Genomic DNA, 21,094 nt, shown 5'->3' on the forward strand with positions numbered 1-21,094 from the left:
GTGGCTCATGCCCTATGGTTGAACTGGGAGAGTCAGAGCCTTCAGATGGGTTTGCCTGATTTACACAGGAAGGCGGCAGCAGGCTGGAAAGCAGCCAGCCATGGCTCTTAGGCAGGCCCAAGGCTTTTCTCTGCGCCAGCTGCTATTTGTTCCAAGGCTGCTAACTGAGGCTGCAGGGAAGATCTTCAATGGCCCTAAATGGGTTCGTTGTGGATAGACATCTAAGTGCCCTAGTGTTCAGGGTCATGTTGGGATTGCAGGTGCCACGAGATACTTATTGACTAGAGGTCTTAGCTTTGGAGCTGCCTGAGCCAGTAGCATGAGGGCAGGATGCTCCGAGAACCATCTGCAAGTGCCCAAGTCTCCCTGTAGAGCAGGGCTCCACAGCACCCGGAACTCAGAGTGGGATGGATGCCCTGCATTCACCTCCTTGGGCAGAAACCTGCACTCATGCCTTTAAATTCTTTCTGCCTGAGTGGTCAAGCTGGAGGGACTGGCAAAGTATGTAGGCAGTGAGGCTGTGTGATAGGAACAGGCTGAGAGGGGCCACCATATTGGCAGGGAAGCCATGAAGAAAGTCCTCTAGAATCATGTTACATCAAGTTATTCAATGCACTGTGACCTCATTATCCCATAAGCAATAGCCATCTGACCTTTTGCAACCCCACTCTCTTACTTCTGAACACTGGGGGGAGCCAAAATGTACCATGGAAGGTCAGACTGGTAATGGACTCTTAGGGAAGAGCCCCTCAAACTTTTCCAAGTATTCATGGTACCAGAAGCCGCAGGTCTGACCTTGGACACACAGGGCTGTCCTGACATCAGCTTCCCCTGGGGTCACAAGCAAGCATGTCCGTCCCCAAGGTCTCAGCATACCCGTTTGTAAAACCCCCAGCACTACTACTGGTCAGTCAGCGTTATGTTAGCTTCCACACATGGACTGCCCTTCCAGTTAGCTTTGGGAGGGATTTTAGAAAGATAAAAGGATAGACTTGGAAAGTCCCTTCTCTCCAAAACCCAGTCAAAAACCTATCCTCCAAAGACAAAGACTCCACATGGCCTTTGAGTCTTGCCCAGCAACTGAAAGCAGCAAACATGTCTTACTTTGAACGTTGCTGCCTGCGGTTCACCGAGCTCATGGAACGGAGGCCTGCTGGTTGCCATCTCAATGATAGTACAGCCCAGGGACCAGATGTCAGCTGGGGAACCATACCCACAAGGTCCCTGGTCTATAATCTCAGGCGCCATGAACTGTAGCTTGCCTGTTGGGGAAGAAAAACAAAGTTCATGGGCACCATATTGCTTAAAAACTAAGTGGACCATTAGTAAACAAGCATGTTAATGTTAACTCCCTCATTAACAAAGGATGGAACCTATTCCTGTGTGTAAACAATGTGGTTGCATCTTTTCTTGGAGCAGAGACATGCAACATTCCTTCTTTTTATGCTATCGTGGAAAGAGGATTGCTCAGCCCCTCCAGGATAAAGAGACCCAATTCAATACAATAAGCATGTATTAGTGCATGCCAGATACGTGGAAACGTGAATGTGAGAAACTTAGTGCCTGACCTCAAAGAGCTGCCTAGTGGAGAGACAGACCTGATGACGATGACAGTGACGATGATGATGAGGATGGCAGTGGGAGGAGTGATGGTAAAATGTGGTAATGGCTATAAAGACACAGATGGAAAAGTGCTTGATTCTGCTTGGTTCAAGTCAGGGAAAGCTATGGCAAATGGGGCTGTGTCGATTTGGGTCCTCTAAGAAGTAAATACCAAGATGAGATTAGCCATATAAGAGATTTATTGGGAAGAAGGCCTATGAACAACACAGTGGGAGAGAGCAGGAAGTAGGCAAGGAGAGCCTTAAGGCTGTGATGCAGGTCTGACACATGGGAAAGGAAAGAGGGAAGGAAGAATTGGGTAGGAAGAGCCCCAGATGGCAGAGCAGCTCTGAGAAAGCTTTGGCCAGGCCACTGGAGAGTTCCTGACCCAAAGTTTCCCACTGGAAGAGTCTCACATTGGTTCTAGTATCCACACCATGTTCAGTCATTGGATAAAGTGTGACTTTGGCACAAATGTGGTGGTAGATCCAAAGGGACAGCAGCTAGGGCTATCAGTGAACAATGCTCCTGCTGCCAAGGTTGAAGAGGGTGGGCAAATGATGGGAGGACTTCCAGGCAAGGGGAACAGCTTGGGCAAAAGCACACGAAGGTGAAATGTATCATGAGTTCAGGGAACAAGTGATAATTGACACAAGGGAGTGTGTAGGAAGAAGTGAAGGATGCAATGGCCAAGGCTGTGGCTCAAATGGCAAGATGCATGTTCCAAAGGCTCTGGGAGGCCAGGGGCCAGGGTTTGGATTTTCTCCTGTGGGTCATGACGAGCCACCAGGTTGTCACAGGGAAGGTGGGGATCAGATACGGCAGCAAAGTGGAGAAGGGAGTGTTGAGGGGAGACACAGGTAGCAGGGAGGTCAATCAGGGCTCCGGGTATAAAATCTTTGGTTTTCTTTAAAACTAGGTCCAAAGATTGGGGCAATGTGGAAATAGCATTGGTGGATGCTATGTGCTGGCAAAGAGGTTTAGAACAAGACCAGAAACTCAGAGACGACCTTGGCCAAGGTACGAAAAGAGGACACCAACGCCCAAAGAAAATAAAGGGCTTATCTCAAGATCACACAACCAAAGCAGGTTTCCTGAGTCCTAACCACTGAAAAAAAGGGCTCATTGGCCAAAAACATTTGGAGGAGCAACTTAAACTCCATCCTCTTCTTCAAGAGCCAATGTCTTATTAGCATTTTCCTATCCATTAGCATTTTAAAGGTTGTAAGTCAGCTGTGATTAACAGAACTGTCTGCCATGATGGAAACGTTTCATTCTGTGCAATCCAATATGGTAGCCACTAGCCACATACGGCTGTTGGGCCCTTGAAATTGTAGCTAGTGAGACTGAGGAAATGGATTTTAAATTATCTTATACTCTTTTAAATTAATTCAAATGAGATAAAATTAAGTTAAATACAAATTTGAATGCAAATGACATTGTATTTGTGAGCGCAACAGCTCAGTTTGGCAGAGACGATGGCTTTGGCCTCTGGAGCTGAAAACCTGGTGGGGAAGTGTTCAGTCAGTTGCAGGGTTGGGCAAGATGGAGGTTCATAGCACTTGCTGCATTGTTGGGAAATCCTGACGCCCTAGGAAAGGAAATTCCGGTGACACAATGTCCCCAACAGGCCCCTGTTGCTGCAGATAACAGAGGGAGAGGTCTCGGCAGGGAATGTGCCTCCTAACTAATCCTTACTTTGTTAAGGAAAGATACGACACCGACACCGGGCTGGTTATTAAGCTATTATCTCTCAGCTCTGCTCAGTGTTGCTGGGGCTGGGACTTGACAAACTACATTTCTGCTTTGCTGAACGCTTCCTGTTAGGTCTGCCACCAGGCGGTGCTAGAGGGAGAGCCTGGGAGGAGGGAGGGGGAGAAGGGACTTGCTCACTGTTCCTGTGAGCAAGCCTCACTATACCTGGTTCCAGTAGCAGCACTTGGTTCCAACCTCCAGCTTTTTTTGTCTCCCCATACTCCCAGAACCAGCCTCATCTGGGCCCCCTCAGAGGTACCTGCTCCAGACCTCTAGCACCCCCCTTCAAAGGTTTGAGTCTCACCCCCCTGCTCTGCTTCTCAGCCCTAGGGGTGTGGCTGCTTCCTGCTACCTCAGTGTCCCCTTTTTGCCTTTTCCATTCTCTGTATCCAGCAAACACTTATTTCTATTAAATTCTCTCTGTAAAAACTGCAGGGGTGATTTCTGTTTTCCTGCCTGGACCCTGACTAATACAATCACTAAGTTAATTTTTGGAACAGCAAGAGAATAAAATCACAAAGTTAGGCAATAATGGAAAATAATGCAAAACCAAATTGCAATGGTTTGTCAACCTTGGCCAAATCATTGCCCACCTTAGCACAATGGTTTCATAACTGGAGCCTGTTTATTTAGTCTAAATCATTGCTAAATTTTGAAGATTTTCTTTATATGGATCAATAGTGAACACCATCCTTTCTGAAGGCAGGGAATCAGCAATAACATCTGTATTGGTTATCTATTGCTGCATAACAAATTACCCCCCAAACCAGTAGCTTGAGAAAATAAACAGTTATTATCACACACAGTTTGTAGGGGTCAGGAATTTGGGAGCAGTGTGGCTGGGCGTGGCGGGCTCAGGGTCCTGCATGGGGGTGCGGTCAGAATGGTGGCCGGGGCTGCCATCATCTGAGGGCCCAATGGGGCTGGAGGATCCCATTCCGAGGTGGCACCCTCATGTTGTTATTGGTAGGAGGCTTCGGTTTCTCACCACAGGAGATTCTCCAGGGGGCTACTCAGGATGTGGCTTCCCTCACAGCGAGTGACCCAAGAGAGCAGGGGAGTGGGATGCCACACTACCTTTTATGATCTAGACCCCAAGACACACACCCTCACTTCCTATTTTTCTCACTGGAAGTGAGTCATTAAGTCTGGCCGTGCAATGAGGGCATCACACAATGGCAAGAATTCCAAGAGGTGGGGCTCAAGGTGGGGAGGGGGCATCTCGGAGGCCGCCTGCACACAAAGTCTGACTTCTGGTTAGCTCCTGATGGTTTACAAAGCATCTGCCGGAAGCGCTGTCCATTTGACTCTCAACGATTTCGCAAGACTGAGTCGAGGAGGCGCTCCCTACTGCTATCACAGGGAAACTGAGGCTCAGAGAGGATAAGGGATTTGCTCAAGCAGAAAATCCTGAGCTAGAACTCAGGTCCTCTGCCTCCAAGTTCAGAGCTACGCACCATGCTATCGTGGATCTATGGAAGGCATCACGGAGAAGGGCTACTGAAGAAAAGCTACCTGATGCAAGGATTTCTAAAGCCACAATGTGACTGGAGGACAGAATGCAATAATGGAAAACTGGGTGCCCCGTTTTATTGACATTTTATTTGTTAGTGGGAAACCAACCACTCCCCGTAAAAGCCAACAGAGAGAAGCGGGTCCACGCAACTGTTTTAAATCATCAAGGGAACATCCGCAGGCAGTGGGCATGTTGTGGGTGTCCATCAGCCATGCCAGGGGCTGGATTCTATCATGAAAACCAAGTGACCATGCCATGCGGGGCATCTGAATAATGCAGAAATCCTGGAAAACTTGGTGTCCTTAAATTGGTCTCTCCTAAGGGCTTCATATCCTCCATTAACTGCATTTCCCCCGAGGTGTGCCCACATACCTGTGGGCACTGAAGTGGCCAGTGATGGCTCACAGTTACCTCCACTGGTGCAGTGAAGCAGTGTTCAGAATGAGGTGGCCGGGAGACCCAAGGACACCAAGATCTGGCCCCTTTGGGACCTGGAAGATGGCCCAAACAGCATTTTCAAATTTCCAGCAAAGAAAACACAAGCCATAGGGCAATACATTAGAAATTTTGACCAAGTTACTGAGACACATTACAGATACTGAGCAAGGGACTCTCAGACAACTATAACACAACTCTTGGGCCCCTTACCCGGGGCCTTCCTCCCTGATCAAGAGAGAAGAGTCTGAGTGGGGAGTTTTGAATGGGAGGTTTTAGAGAGAGCTGTGCTTTGGAGGAGCTGGGGCAGGGCTGTGCGGGCCCATGGTGAATCAAGCAAATCAACATCAACTCAGGATACACAGTTGAGAAGAGGCCAACATGGCAGCATCTATCCCAGGCCCCTTGAGAAATCATGCAAAGTCCAATTCTCCAAAATTTAATATTAATGATGTACAGAAAAGAGGAGTAAATGCAGCTCCCATGGCCCCAATCCTAGTTGCCCTGCCCAAAGGCTGGGCCTGGTAGAGTGGAGCACTGCTTCCTCTTAACCCAGAGCCTTTGGAGGGAAACCTCATTGGGCCCACTCAGAGCTCGAAGAACATGTGTCCCCTGCGGGTCAGTTGCACAGAAGTTCCCAAAGGGCAGAAGCAACTTCAGAAGCAGAGGGGTGGACAGTACAGGCCAGGAGCATCACCACTGTCTCTCGACAGAGTAAAAGATTTACGAATCCCAGACACCAGATGTGGGACCCACTGTAGGCATATTGGTTTAGGGTTTTATTTTTAAAAAAGGAATCCTCTCCAAAGGTGGTCTGCCAGGGCCTGGACCCCTTAGGAGAAAGAGACTGAGGGGTGGGTATAATGCAGGAGATACAACCTGGTTGGGGGAAGATAGCCATCAGCCAAAGGACACTGCCCTGCCGGTGACAGGGGACTTATATTCAGAGGGACCCAGTAGGAAAAACAGGAAGCCACAGCCAGGCCCAGAGAACACAAAGCCAGCTTCCAACAGTGCCTGTCAAGTCACAGCTTTTCCCACCCTGTGCATGTTTGAATCTGTTATGTACCCCCATAAAAGCCTATGTTCTTTTAATCTACTCTTGTAGGGGCAGACCTATTGTGAGTGGGACATTTTGATTAGATTGTTTCCATGGACATGTGACCCACCCCATTCAAGTTAGGTCTTCATCGTCTTTACTGGTGTACTTTATGAGAGGATAAAAGGCAGAGACATTTTTAAGAGAGCTCAGAGACACTTAGAAAATTCCTGGAGACATTTTGGAGACAGCACTGAAAACAGAACAGGAGGGCAGCTAAGAGTTTTCCCTGGAGAAGTAAAGAGAGGACCCCCAGACGCTGAGAGAGAAACACCCTGGGAGAAACAAGCAAGGATGCACAGGAGCTGAGAGAGAGAAGCTAAGACAGAAGCCCAAAGACATTTTGGAAAAAGCAACAGAAACCAGAAGCTAACCCTGGGAGAGGCCCAGCAGACTATGGCCACGTGCCTTCCCATGTGACAGAGGAACCCCAGATGCCATTGGCCTTTCTTCAGAGATGGTATCGTCCTTTTGATGCCTTAATTGGGACATTTTCATGGCCTTAGGACTGTAAATTTGTGAACTAATAAACCCCCATTGTAAAAGCCAATCCATTTCTGTTATTTTGCATTCTGTCAGCTTTAGCAAACCAGAACACACCCTCTCCCTGTCCTTCCAGGAGCTAATGAATAGGGAGCGAGGCGAGGGAGGGAGACAAAGGTGACACCCACACCTGAAACTCTACCTGCTGCTGAACCTGGCAGGGACATGGAGAGAAGTTGAATTTCTGAATGAGGACCAGAGTGTTGGTTAGTATATTGGCCTGAACCCCACCCCCCCTTTTTTTTAAACTGTGTACAAAAATTTTATTATGTTGCTTAGCAGGCAGTTTTGCTAAACACCATATTCTGCAAAGAGATAACATATAATACAATTCACCATAAATAATCCCTCATGTTGAGAGCTGAGCATTCTGTAACACTATTAACTTGTAAGCATGTCAGCACATGAAAATTTACATGGAACAAAATCATTTAATAATAGATTTTTTTTTAAAGATGAGAACAATACCACCTTCAAGTAAATCTGAACTACTTCATTGCTACAGTAACGTAGATAACAGACAGGATTGCAGTTCAATTGTGAACCCTTTTAATTGCTGAACTCAGATTGTATTTGCTTCTTAAAGTGACATTAAGACTTTGTCTTTATTATCTCAGAGTGATTGGATAAGTCACAGGAAGGGACCACTGCCCTCAGCAGGACTGAGAGGAGGCGTGGAAGACAAAAATAAAGGGCTTTTATGATAACATCTTTGAATCCTACAGGTTCAGCATGTTGGTTATGTCCATAAATGCAATTATCTCAAAGGCCCCTTCCAGCTCTAATAATCTGTGACTTCTAAGTACAAATTAGTCTTACTTTTATTTGATTTACTTCATTAACAAACACTTTGATTGCCTTGCAGTTGGAGCCAGGTACCGGTCTAAGCACTTCATAGACATTAACTCATTTAATCCTCATAAAAACCCTATGAGGAAAAAAAAAAACCCTATGAGGTAGATACTGTGAATATCTCCATTTTACTTATGAAGAAACTGAGGCACAGAGGTTAAGTAACATGCCCAAGATCACACAACTGTCAAGTAGTTGAGCCAATATTTGAACCAAGGATGTGTATAGCCATAAACCAGAACAGAGTTCCTGTCCCAGGAACCCCAGTGAACCCAGTCCTTAAAAGCAAGAGGGCTGCAATAATTCCTCTCCCATAATTCCACTACCCAAGAAGAATGAAAATGTATGTCTACACAAAGATTTGAACACAAATGCTCATATCAGCATTATTCACCATAGCCAAAAAGTAGAAATCACCCAAATGTCCATCAACTGGGAAATGGATAAACAAAATATGGTATATCCATACAATTGGTTTCTACTCAGCAACAAAAAAGAACCAATGACCGAAACATGCTACAAGATGGACAAAATCAAAAACATTATGCTAAGCAAAAGCTAGATGCAAAAGACCACAATTTGTCTGTGAGTGCCTGGAGGCTTTACGGACCCCAGAAAAGTAAGTTCTTAAAGTTAATCCATTACTGTGGGTGCAGACCCATTGTAAGGAGGACCTTTTGGTGAGTAGGATCTTAAGATGTACCCCACCTCATTCAGAGAGGGTCTTAATCTTCTTACTGGAGTCCTTCATAAGAGGATGAAATGCAGAGAAAAAAGCCTCAGAATACAGAAAAGACACAGAAGCTGAGAGAAAGCCACTGAAGCCAGAAGCTGGAAGCAATGAAACCTGGGAGAGAAGGGAGAGACCAGCAGACTCCGCCATGTGCCTTGCCATGTGATGGAGGAGTCCAGGTATCGTCTCACAATGTCTTGATTTGGGCATGTTCATGGCTCAGAACTGTAAGCTTGTAAGCTTATAAATTCCCATTGTTAAAGGCCAGCCCATTTTATGATATCTGCATTTCAGCAGCTTAAAGCAAACTAAAACACGGTTATCATTCTGTTTGTGTGAAACGGCCAGAAATGGCAAATCTAGAGAAACAGAAATGGAATCTGGTGGACTAGGGCTGGGATGGGAAGTGGGATTGACTGCAAATGGGCATGAGGGCACTTTCGGGGGTGATGGAAGTGTTCAAAAACTGGATTGTGGCGGTGGCTGCACAAATCAGTAAATTTACTAAAAAATCATCAAATTGTCCACCATTTAAAATGGGTGCATATTATACGTACGTTATACCTCAATAAAGCTGTCAAAAAAAAAAAAAAAGGCAAGGTAGGGGGGGCTGCCCCTGGTTAAAAACACCTTCCCTCTGGTTCCAGCAGGTTTTTACTTAAAGTGAAAAGCCTTCAGAGGAACACAGGAGGGGAGGATTCCAGGCCAAGAAGTTGCCCACAGCCTTTGGCTCTCCTGGAAGTTGCCCTGACAGCCTCTGGAGAGTTTATGTGGAAAGCCCCACCATATTTTCATGTCATACCGGAGTTCTGTACTAACCAGCCAAGAGTTCTTTACAGAACTGCTCTGTTTTGCAAGGAGTAATTATATGCAGGAGAATTTCATAGTCAAAACAAGACCCCTTCATTATTATCCCTCAAATACCCCTTGCATTATTTTGCAATTCAAAATCCATGCCTCCTCAAGCCAATTACTTGGGAAAATGTGATATGCAACAATGAATTATACATGCATCTTTGTGAATTTTTTTCCTCCTTGGAGATTCTAATTATGAGATAAATTGTTGGGGGTTTTATGTCTTGAAATGACTCCTTGTCATATCAGAGCCCCTCTTACTATGTATTGCAAAGCTAATTGGTGACTTCCAAAGAGGAGGACAGAAGTTACTGTCTACCTGGGCAGTAAAATGCTCAGAGAAAAAAAATGTGCCACCCGTACAAACATATGTATATATTCATATATAAGTATATGTATATGCATGTATATATATGAGTATGTATATATATTTATGTGTGTGTGTGTGTGTGTATGTGTGTATCAGAAACAATGAATGAAACTTCTATACTCTCTTTCTATTCCAAAGATCTTTCTTTGGAAGATCTTGATGGAGCCCTTGGAGTAATATTTTCCTCTTTTGGGATGTATGTACCTCCTCCCTTACATTTCAACTGACAGATCATTTTTGCTGCATAAACATTCCCTTTAGAGAAGGAATGTGTCTCCACTGTGGGCTTCCAGTAGCCAAGATACAACAACCCTCTTGTTGAAGAAAAGTCTTTCAGAGCTGAGACATTATTCACCAAAAATAAGGCCAAAGCTGTCCACTCTACCGTTTGGGCAACTACGTGGAGAGAAAACAGTCATTTGTCTTTTGTAGCTTATTTCAGAGCCATAATAGTATAAAAGCAGGCTTGTAATTCTGTTAAGCCAGACCTCTGCAATCCCTGTGTTCCTCCTTATGGAACCATAAACCTTTACTTATGAGAAACCAAGACCTCTTTCCAAGGATCAAAGTTTTTGCTAGAGTTGTTTCTAAGCAGGAATTTTGAAAAATGATAGGACCGATTTTTCCTTCTTCCTCTGCAGCAAACCTCTCTTGACCCCCATCTCCCCTTTGGTCATTACCCCATTTCTCTTCTCCCGTTCTCCCTGGGATCGATTCTGAGTGGGCTTTCACAGATACTGTGCTACCAGAACTGCCCTTCTCAAGGCCACTGGTGGCCTCCCTGCTGTTAAACACAGTGGTCATTTTCTGGTTCTCCTACCTCAGCTATCAGCAACCTTTAACAATGTCTCCCTCCTCCTGGAAATACTTTTCTTACTTGGCTTTTCTGCCTTTTTTTTTTTTTTTTTTTTGGCAAGCAGAAAAAGAATTTACTTTAAAATATTGAGTGGCTCACCACACCCTCGGGTGGGAGAGAGGACCAGGCTTGGAGGCAGGGAACAATGGCCGCAGCTTGCACCCCTGAGCCGGGACACAGGGCGTTTTAACTGTTATCCTACCCACTGGTTTTGTAAAGTTAAAGTTAGCAGGTAATTTTACACCACTCTTCGAATCTGGTCCCTCCCAACCCTTAAAGATTCCGTCACTGGCACACTGCAAAGAAAATCCAATTCTTCAAACCCACTTAGAATCTCATATTATGCAGAATTAGCCCCACTAGGAAACATAATCACATATCATATCATCACCATCATATCAAAACACAAGGTTCCAGAATTCACTAAGGCTATTTTCATGATAGACTAATAACCTTTCCTAATAAACTGCCTGAGGAATACCTGTTACTCAAATTTACCCACGATTTTGAACAACATGGTACTAACTTAAAAAAGACACTGCCATTTTGCTGATCAGTTGAGAAATCCTCAGGAAACCTCAAGCAGAGCACTGCACCCACTCAACTTTTGAAAGAGAAGACAGTAAGGCAATCTCATTGCCACAAGTAGATGGCTAACTGCCTCATCAAGACAACATTAAAATAATTTGAGGTGGGGGTGATACACTATCTACCACCAGTATCAATCCCAATGTGTGCTGAGAAGGTGCTCAGAAAGTAACTCTTGTGTGGCCGTATCTTATGCGGAAAGCACAACTCCAAGATGGCCGCCCACATTGGGCTTGCTCTGCTTACCTGCAAAAGTGTCTGTACATGCATTCACTCCTGCAAGTCGTTTAGAGGTTCCAAAATCAGAAATTTTCACCACTTCACTGTAGGTATTTACCAGAACATTATCCCCCTTTAGAAAAAGAACATCAAGGGCTTAAAGACAGATTTTAAACAAACTAACATGAAACAGATTTGGACATCAAGAAAGGGTCACACAGGTTCCTAGGAAGACTGGACTTTGTGCTTTGAGGACTGTCATGGTAAATCTTACCCCTTCTGGGATTCAGTCATTCAGCAGACACAACTGACAGCTCTCATGATCTGATAGGAGCACAATGAAGCCTCATAGGCTTGAAAAAGCAAGTACCTTTATGTCTCTGTGCACTATCTGGTTTTCGTGGAGATAGTTAAGGTCTTCCAGGATCTGCTTGGTGTAAAACTTGATCGTGGGTTCCCTCATCGGCCCCCATCTGGATCACAAAAGAGCAGAAAGGCTCCCTAGAAACAGATACAGCAGAAAACCCATCAGGGCAATGAAGATTCAATTCAAAGAGTTTGGAGAGGGGTGATACTTCTACCTAATGTAGGCTTTTTCCCCAACATCATTGTATCTAGGCCAAAAGTGACCCGTTTGCTCCCTCTCTATTGCTGATTTCCCAGATGTGCCAGCACCACAGCCCAAGAAGGGTGTATTAGCTGCACAAGGTCAGGAGGAGAGTGAAGCAGTGCTCTACGAACTTGAGAGGCGTGAACAAACGTTGCAGATGACCTGGGCCACGTGAAGCTCGGACTCTGTCCAGCTGTCTCAACCTGAAGCCTTGAAAGCAGAGGTGGACAGGTCCAGTGCAAGGGGCCCTATTAGGACAACAGGGACTAGGATTGGAGGTTGGGCCTCTCTGTCCTCACTGGGAAAAGGCCCCGATGCCTGCTCATAGCTGCAGGAGCCCCTGCCCCCGTTATTCTATTAAACATTGAACATCTGGGCAGAAAGCAAACCTCCCTTTGCTACATTCTGACCACTTGTCCCAGAGGTCATTGTGTGAGCACCAGGTGGCACTGCCTGCTGGCAAGAACAGGCCCTTGTGCATCAGCCCATCTCAGCTATGCCACTTACACATGCTAAGGGACCTTGCTAAGCCTCAGTTTCCCCATCTGTAAAAAGGGGATGAGCGCACCTACCTCTGATTCTGCTCTTCACCCTTAAACTTCATGCCTGGAATAACAATTAATGTGAACAGCGACTGACACACTTTCTCCTAGCCTATGCTCAACTTGAGGGAAGAAACTGTAATTTATTTATTATCCTTAACGTAACCATCAAAATCTAGCCCCCTGCCCAGCATATAGTAGGCCCTTAATAAATGCTGGTTGAATCAATGAATTAATACAGACTTCTAACAGAAGGTTTTGCATTTATATATTTGCTGTATAAATATATAAAATATATAAATGAGTATTACTATTATTATGATGACCACTATTATTTCATTGTACATATATGGAGCTCTCTGCCACACATTGACCTAAGAGCATTACATGCATCATCTCATTTAATCCACCCAACAATTCACTGTTGATTCCTGAGAGCACAGAGAGGTAAAATAATTTGCCCAAGGTCACACAGCTTGTAGCTGGAAGGGCCAAGATTCAAACCAGAGAGTCTGGCTCCAGATCCGAGGAACATCTCCTGTGGTGTACTTCCTGCATTTGGGGTTCTCTAGATAGAGCAATGATGTGTGATTTAGTACTCAATGTTTTTTTGCAATGACATTTTTAAAACCCATGTCCCCTCTTCCCCATCCTTCTTTAAACCATCTTTAAACAACCAGACTATGAACCCCTCAAGGCTAGCGACCATGCTTCATTCATTTCTGTGTCTTCAGTGCTCAGCTTAATGGCTGGCACTCCACAGATGCTCAATAAAACATTTGCTGAATGACTAGACAAACCAGAAAGGGACTGTTTACCTGAATTGCAAAGTGTGTATCTGGCTCTTTTGGGTACAAAAACTTTCCGACATCTAAAAGGCCTGTCATTTTTTAAATGCCAGGACAGGTAGTGACATTCACATTACATTTCCATTAGCGATTTTCAGAGTCTGAGAGCAGAAGACCAGCGATTACTCACCCCCAGGCACCTGCTCCATAAATATCTTAATGTAGCCATCCTCCGAAACAGAGCCCAGGTACTGAACGATGTTGCGGTGCTTGAGGTACTTGTGCAGAGCTATCTCCTCATGCAGGGGCTGAGAGTACCTATTGGGAAAAAACAAAGCCAGTGTCTCCCACAAGTCCCTAGGGTTCAGAGCTCGCATCACAGCTCACCAGTACCTGCTGCCATTGAGGACTAGCCTTTCTTTCTGGAAACTTCCCTTGGCTCCCGATACTAACTCAGCTTCTCATCTGTAAAATAGGGAAAACAACGCCAGCCATGCTGGGCTGCTGGGGACCAAAGTGTGTCTAGGTGCTTAGTCAGCAGAGCACCTGGCAGGGGTAAGTAGTTGATGTGTAACTGCTGCTGTTACCATCGCTACTGTTACGGCTTGAGCTCTCCAACTGTCCTTTGTCTCTCTCACCAGCCCCTCTTCCTCTGCTTACTGTGAAGGGTGGTTTTCTGGAAGGTTCTGTCCTTAGCTGCCTTCTAGTCTCATTCCTTTTCAGTCCATTCTCTACCTGACCCCTGTACTACCTCTTCCTAAAATCATATCACTTCTCTACATAAAGAAAGCCCACATAAACACCATATGCTCCACGTGGCACACAAGGACCTTCAAAATCTGGTTGAAGTGCACCTTATCTTTGCCCCATCCGAAGAGTCCTTCGTGGCCCCACATCCTATGTTCAAGTAATATCAGACAATTGGTTGTTCTCTGAATATACTTCGGACCTTAACAGCTCTGTTCTTCCCTCAGTCTTTTTTCTTTTTTTTCCAAACTACTACTCATTGCTCAAAAACCAGTTCAAAGATGATTTATTTTTCTAACTTGCCACAACACACCTGGGAAAAGCAATTCATCCCTGTGTTCCCCTCTATTATGAGACTAGTCACTTTGCCTTACAGGCAAATCATGTGCATCTCCCACCAAACCGGGAGCACCTTGGGATAAGGACAATATCCTAATTACCTTTCATTCCTCAATGCCAGTCCTGATTCTGGCACAGAAAGGGGGCCCAATCATCATGAGTTCAGCCTGGAAATTTAGGGAGCTGAACGAGGCAGTCTTCAAGGACCATTCCAGCTCTAAAATCCCAGGATCTTCTACCAGCAATGAAAATCTAGAACTACTGCAACCAACTCAAGGAAGTGGTACATGCCAGAATTTCCTCAAATATATACAACTCCAGCACCTCATCTATCATTAGACTAATAGAACCCTGGATCCTCGGCTTTCTTCTGTGTGTCCCTGGGGATTCATTTTATCTTCCTCAGCTTGGTTTTCTTATTGGTAAAAGGAATAAGTTGGAACAGCTTGTTTCAAGTCTTATCTTATAATTCAAATATCATAACATGCTATGCGATTAAAAATGAAAGAACAAATGAGTGAAGGGTCTTATACCTGGTGGGAATGACTTATAACCCATCCCTAATAAATCACTGACCCCCTGGATGGATGGATCGATGTTTGCACAGGGCCACTCAGTACCCACTGCTGGAGGCAACACTGCAGATGGGGTCTGACTGTGCTTGTAGACCATGCAACTATTATTTCTCATGCTTTAGTCACTACTACGGATGTAGCTTCTCTGCAAGTGTCCACTGACAGATGAATGGACAAACAAAATGTGGCATGTCCATACAATGGAATACTGTTCCACTGTAAAAAGGAATGAAGTTCTGATACATGTGACAACATGGGTGAACCCTGAAGACATCATGTTGAGTGAAATAAGCCAGACACAAAAGGACAAATATTGTATGATTCCACTTGTCTGGAACATCCAGAATAGGCAAATCCGTAGAAACAGAAAGCAGATTGGTGGTTTCCAGGGGCTGGGGGGAGGAGAGAATGGGGATGACTGCTTAATGACTTCAGGATTTCCTTTTGGGGTGATGAAAAAGTTCTGGAAGTAGACTGTGGTGAGAGTTGCCCGACTTTGTGAATGTACATAATGCTGCTGGACTGTACACCTTAAGATGAATAAAATGGTAAATTCTCTAGAATGTGTATTTTACCACAATTAAAAAAAAATGCTTACAGCCAACATTGCCACATTCTTGTTCAGAATTAGGTAGGGTTTATATTTTGAATATTTAATAAGACTCTTAAAATTGGAGAAATAAGTTAGTAGTACTGGTGGTAAAACAAAAACAAAAACAAAAAACCAAATCCATGGGTGAGGTTCAAAGACAGGATATTAAAAAAAATCTCTACTGCAAAAATCTAATATTTTAGTGCATTTAAATTTTCTGTAGTGATACATCTGAACAACTAATAGCCATTTAACTTGTTACAATGTGAGTTTAAATGCACTGAATCACAGTTACAAATACTCACAAAAAAAACCCTCTATGTAAAAATGTAAAACTTCAGACCATGTTGATGGGGAGAAATGAAACTACAGTTTTCTTTTAAAATATGACCCTCAGCAACCCATGTGCCTCTGAGTGAACTTATTCCATTTTCTCAGTCAATTTCATATCTATGCTGAGAACAAAAGCAAGAGAACGACAAAATTTTTGATGACCTGACTCTTCCATCTTAACTCCTCTGAACCACCAGTGTTGGACATGGGGATTTGTGGTATTGAGAAGGCAACTGAAGAATGCTAAGTGTCTGTCCAACTTGCCTGCTATCCCGTTCTGGGACTTCTTTGATGGCTATTCGCACTTGATTGCTCAGATCTCTTCCAGCGTACACGATCCCATATGTGCCCTTCCCCAACACAACACGATCGCCCTTGGCATCCTGGTCATACTCGTACTAAAGAGGGAAAATCAACAGGACAGCAAAGCACACAACTTGTGGTCAAGAAGCCTCCCCTACCCCAAAAGTGCAAAAACTGTCTGTGATTTTTTAAATTTATAAATAACATTATTAGAATACAAGGCAAACCACACGTTTCTTCTTAGGTCACATACTTTCCATTAGATAGGTACTTGAAAATGGTAGAATTCTCAGTTAATCATGTATTCACAAAATGATTTTCTAAAATGGAATCCAAGAGATTTAAAAATATGGCTCACGTGATCTTTAACTGGCTCACCTTCTAGAGATTTCCCCCATTTTAATGCTGCAATTTAGAAATGCTTCTAAGCATGTAAAGTACCCCAAAATGGATGTCTTATGAACTTGTCAGCAAACAACCCTTTTTGTATTGCCCCCCAAAAGAATCAAAGGTCAATAAAATTAAATTTCTCTTCTTATGAAGGACACGTTAGGGTTTCCTCTCCCTTTAAGATGTCTAGATCTAGTAAACACATACTGCAAAAATTTGACCTACAACTAGCATTGCTATTTTGTTTCACCAATCTCAGCATCAAAAGCTGTCACGCACGGCTGCATAACAGTCGATTATTTTTGATGATGAAAACAAACGCAGCTCAAGGCTGACCAGTGCTTACTTAGAGTAGGAAGGCAGCAATGGATTGTTTTTGTTTTATATGCTCCACTAAACTGCAGCTTAAACACAGAACAGTGTGTGTATGTGTGTGGTGTGTGTGTGTGTGTGTGTGTGTGTGTGTGTGTATGTTTCTGCTCACATCTATTTCTAGGGATAATCATGATAATTAAGATTACTAAAGGTTCCCATTGCTGTCTTATTTAACTAGAAATCAGCCTGTTCCATAAAAGGCTTTTATTTCACATTTTTCTCTGTTGCCCATGTCTACTATTTTCACAGTTCACTTCTACAACAAACTGATTCTAAGCCAAGAATTCTAGTACCTAATGCAGTAATTTAATGCCTTTGATATTTTCTGAAAGAAACCTTAAGGAATTGATTTCAGGCTAGCTTTGAAGTATAGTAAAATGTCATTTAATTGTAATTATTGGGAGAACTTGAATTAGCGACAAATCTGAATGACTGTGCAGAATTTAAACGTATCTACAATGCTGTATTAGCTGTGGGCTATGACTGCTCTGTCCTAAAGAGTTGATGAAGGTCCTACTTTCTTATAAATAACTTAAAAATTTTATATTTAATACACTAAATGCAAGTAGATCTAACCAAAGTCATTTTAGGCATAATGGCAAACGTCTGCTTCCAGCTGGCCAACTATTGGTTTTAAAGTCCTATAAACATTATCGACTAACTTAGCAACAGTTTTTCATAGGTTGTACACAAAAGTAAATTTCAAATTAGTCCATGGCCACAATTTTCTTACAAATTCTGACTAAGAGGATCCCAGAGTCATAAGGTGCTTCTCCAGAAACATTAAACTCACTCTCTGAAAGTCATGGATGCTGATGGCTGGCTGGTTCATAAATGAGGACTTTCAAATATACACATAAAGAATCTCACATGAAGAACATGACATTTTCTTTAAGCATCATAGACATAACTACCTTTTAATTTTTCCTTATGTTTCTTAATCTGGGGATGAGGAAGTGGAAAGTGTTTCCATGTTCTAGATCTTCTGACTCACCTCTAACGTGTTTGCATCCGTCTCTCCCTCCAGCTCGACTGTATTGCCCACCGCGTTGGTTATCATGTCTTTGACCAAAGAGCAAAACCTAGGACAGCAAGTGTGGCAAACATGCTGCTAGTTATGATCACTCTTGTTCCTCACCTGTAACTTAGCCTTTTTACATTACCCTGTGCTTAGACAGAAACCATGCCCTTACAAGTTCATGGAATAATAATCCATTCCTTGAACTGAGAGGGGATTTTATAGTCTAAATACTCACGTGATACTTGAATCCCCTCTATACAGTATCCTACCAACTGGTTAGCCAACTGATGCTTGAACACCTCCAGTGACAGAGAACTCATTACATCTCAAGGAAGTTCATTTTTTGAAGAACTCAATGAAAAATGTTTCCCTTATATTGAACTCAAGACTTTTTTTTTAATGTGGGTTTCATCCACAGGTCTCTTAGAATTAATCCCTTTCTACATAACAGCCCATTAGAAATGTAAATAATTGTATACATCCTTATAAGTCTTTCCTAGTTGTTCCCTCCAAGTTGTCCCCAGGATTTGTTTGTGAGTCACCCTCAAGTGGTAATTCTTCAAATGTGTTCCTGTATTACTAATCTTCAGGTCTGGCCCTGAGACAACTCATCCCGTGGTGATCCAATCAATGCTAAGGATAGTGGGACCTTCAATTTCTAAGTTGTAGACACTATTTCTTGGTGAGATACAAAGTCTTGTATAAGGAAAGGGGGCAATTAGGAAATGCATATGGTGGCCACATCATTCTACTGACACAGATTAGGCTTAATATCAGCTAGTCCCCTAGAAATCTTTGTCACAAATGCCACTGGGGCACATCAGCTACTTCCTTCACTTGGGTAGTTGTTTATTTGCATACAAGTGATCTTGACTCACTAGGAAATTTTTCTGCAGTATTTTCTTTTAAGATGGCAGGGAATAATTCTGTATACTTTAGGATAATTTTTGCAAAACATATTGAAATATTCTTCTCTCTACCCCATCCTACCTTCTAATCTTCAAAAGCCAGAAAACCCAATAGCCAGGTTTCTTAAGAATTGTATGGCATGTACTCACAAGAATAACTAAAATTTAGAAGACTGACAATATTAAATATGGTTAAGAATTTCAAGTAACTGGAACTCTCACGCATTGCTGGTGGGAGTGTAAATTGATAAAATCACTCCAGAAAATTACTGGCAGCATCAACCAAAGCTGAATATAAACTTACCCTCTGCTACAATAATGAACTCCTACATACATATTCAACAGAAATCGATATATGTGTTCATCAAAAGACATGTACCACAATGTTCTTAGAAATTTTATTCATAATAGCCCCAAAGTGAAAACAATCCAAATGTTCATCAGTAGGAGAGCAGATATATTGTTGTATATTCACACGATGGAACACTACACAGCAATACAAAGAATGAATTGAGACATGACATGGCTGAATCACATGGATAATACATCAAGGAAAAGAAGTGAGACACAAAAGAGTACAAACTTGTATGTTTCCATTTATTTGAAGTTCAAGAGCAAGCAAAACTAACTGATGGTGACAGAAGTCAAAGTAGCAAGTTACCTCTGTAAAAAGTTTATTAACTGGGAAAGGGGCACAGGTCCCTTCTGAGGTGTGGGTCTCAGGAGTGGATATACCTTAATCCAATCAAGAGAAAAACATCAAACAAACAAAAATGGAGGAATATGCAAAAGAAATCACCTGTCCTCTTCAAAAGGATTAAATCAAGAAAGACAAAGAAAGATTGATGATGAACTGTTCCTGATGAACAGGAGACTATACAGATATGGCAGCTAAAAGCAACATGTGATGCTGGATTGGATAATGGACCAGAAAAATAAGAATTTTTTTTTTTTTGCTAAAAAGGTCACTAATGGAACAATCAATGAAATCTAAATAAGGTTGACAGATTAGATAATAGTACTGTGTTGATCTTCACTTCCTGATTTAGATAACTGTACTGTGATTACTTATCTGAGTGTCCTTGTTTTTAGGAAACATACAATGAACTACCGAGGAGTAATAGAAACATTATGGCTACAACTTACTCTCAGCCCGCAAAAAATAATCATTTGGATAAAGAGAGAATGATAAAGCAAACGTTGTAAAGTGTTAACACTAGGGAATTCTGGGTGAAATGTGGAAATTCTTTGTGCTGCATTTTGAAATTTTCCTGTAGGTCTGAATATTTTCCAAAATAAAAAAAAATTAATTAAAAAAGTATTGGGAAAGGATTTTAGTAGACATTTCTCCAAATGGTCAATAAGTACATGAAAAGATACTCAGCACCATTAGCTGTCATTAGGGAAATGGAAATCAAAACCACAATGAGATTCAACTTCAGATACATTAGGATAGCTATAATCAAAACAAGGGTGTAGAGAAACTGGAACCCTCATGCACTGCTGGTGGGAATATAAAATTGTACAGCTATTTGAGAAAACAGTTTAGCAGTTCCTCAAAATATTAGAAATAGAGTTAGCATATGAACCCGCAATTCCACTCCTAGGTATCTACCCAAGAGAACTGGAAACATACATCCATACCAAAACTTCTGCTTGAATGTTCATAGCAGCAATATTCAGAATAGCCAAAAAGAAGAAACAACCCAAATGTCCAACTGATGAATGGATAAATAAAATTTGGTTTATTTGTATAATGGAATATTTTTGGCAATAAAAAGGAATGAAGTTCTGACATGGATAAACCTTGAAAACACTACAATCAGTGAAGGAAGCCAGACAATAAGACCACATATTATATGGATTCCATTTATGTGAAATGTCCAGATTAGGCAAATACATAGAGACAGAAAACAGACTAGTGGGGTCCTAGGGTTGGGGGCAGAAGGGAGAATGGGTGGAATAGGGAGTGACCACTAATATGGGGCTATGGGGTTTCCTATCGGAGTAATGAAAATGCTCTAAAATAAGATTGTGGTGGTAGTCGCACTATAAACATACTAAAACCACTGAAATATATAATTTAAATTAGTGGATCATATGGCATATGAATTATATATCAATAAAGCTGCAAATGTTTTTTTTTTT

General features: G+C 42.7%; 1 protein-coding gene across 1 annotated transcript in view; it reads right to left on the minus strand.

Annotated features, from left to right (window-relative positions):
- The window catches only part of LOC119524183 (mitogen-activated protein kinase kinase kinase 15-like), a 162,154-nt gene that overhangs the window by 16,430 nt on the left and 124,630 nt on the right, over positions 1-21,094 (minus strand). The window contains 6 exon segments of the mRNA XM_037822819.1: positions 1,105-1,262; positions 11,451-11,556; positions 11,794-11,924; positions 13,554-13,681; positions 16,214-16,347; positions 18,012-18,099. Of these exon segments, the coding sequence (XP_037678747.1) occupies positions 1,105-1,262; positions 11,451-11,556; positions 11,794-11,924; positions 13,554-13,681; positions 16,214-16,347; positions 18,012-18,099 (745 nt within the window).

Source organism: Choloepus didactylus, chromosome Y (assembly GCF_015220235.1).
Source record: "Choloepus didactylus isolate mChoDid1 chromosome Y, mChoDid1.pri, whole genome shotgun sequence".
Taxonomy (NCBI): Eukaryota; Metazoa; Chordata; class Mammalia; order Pilosa; family Megalonychidae; genus Choloepus; species Choloepus didactylus.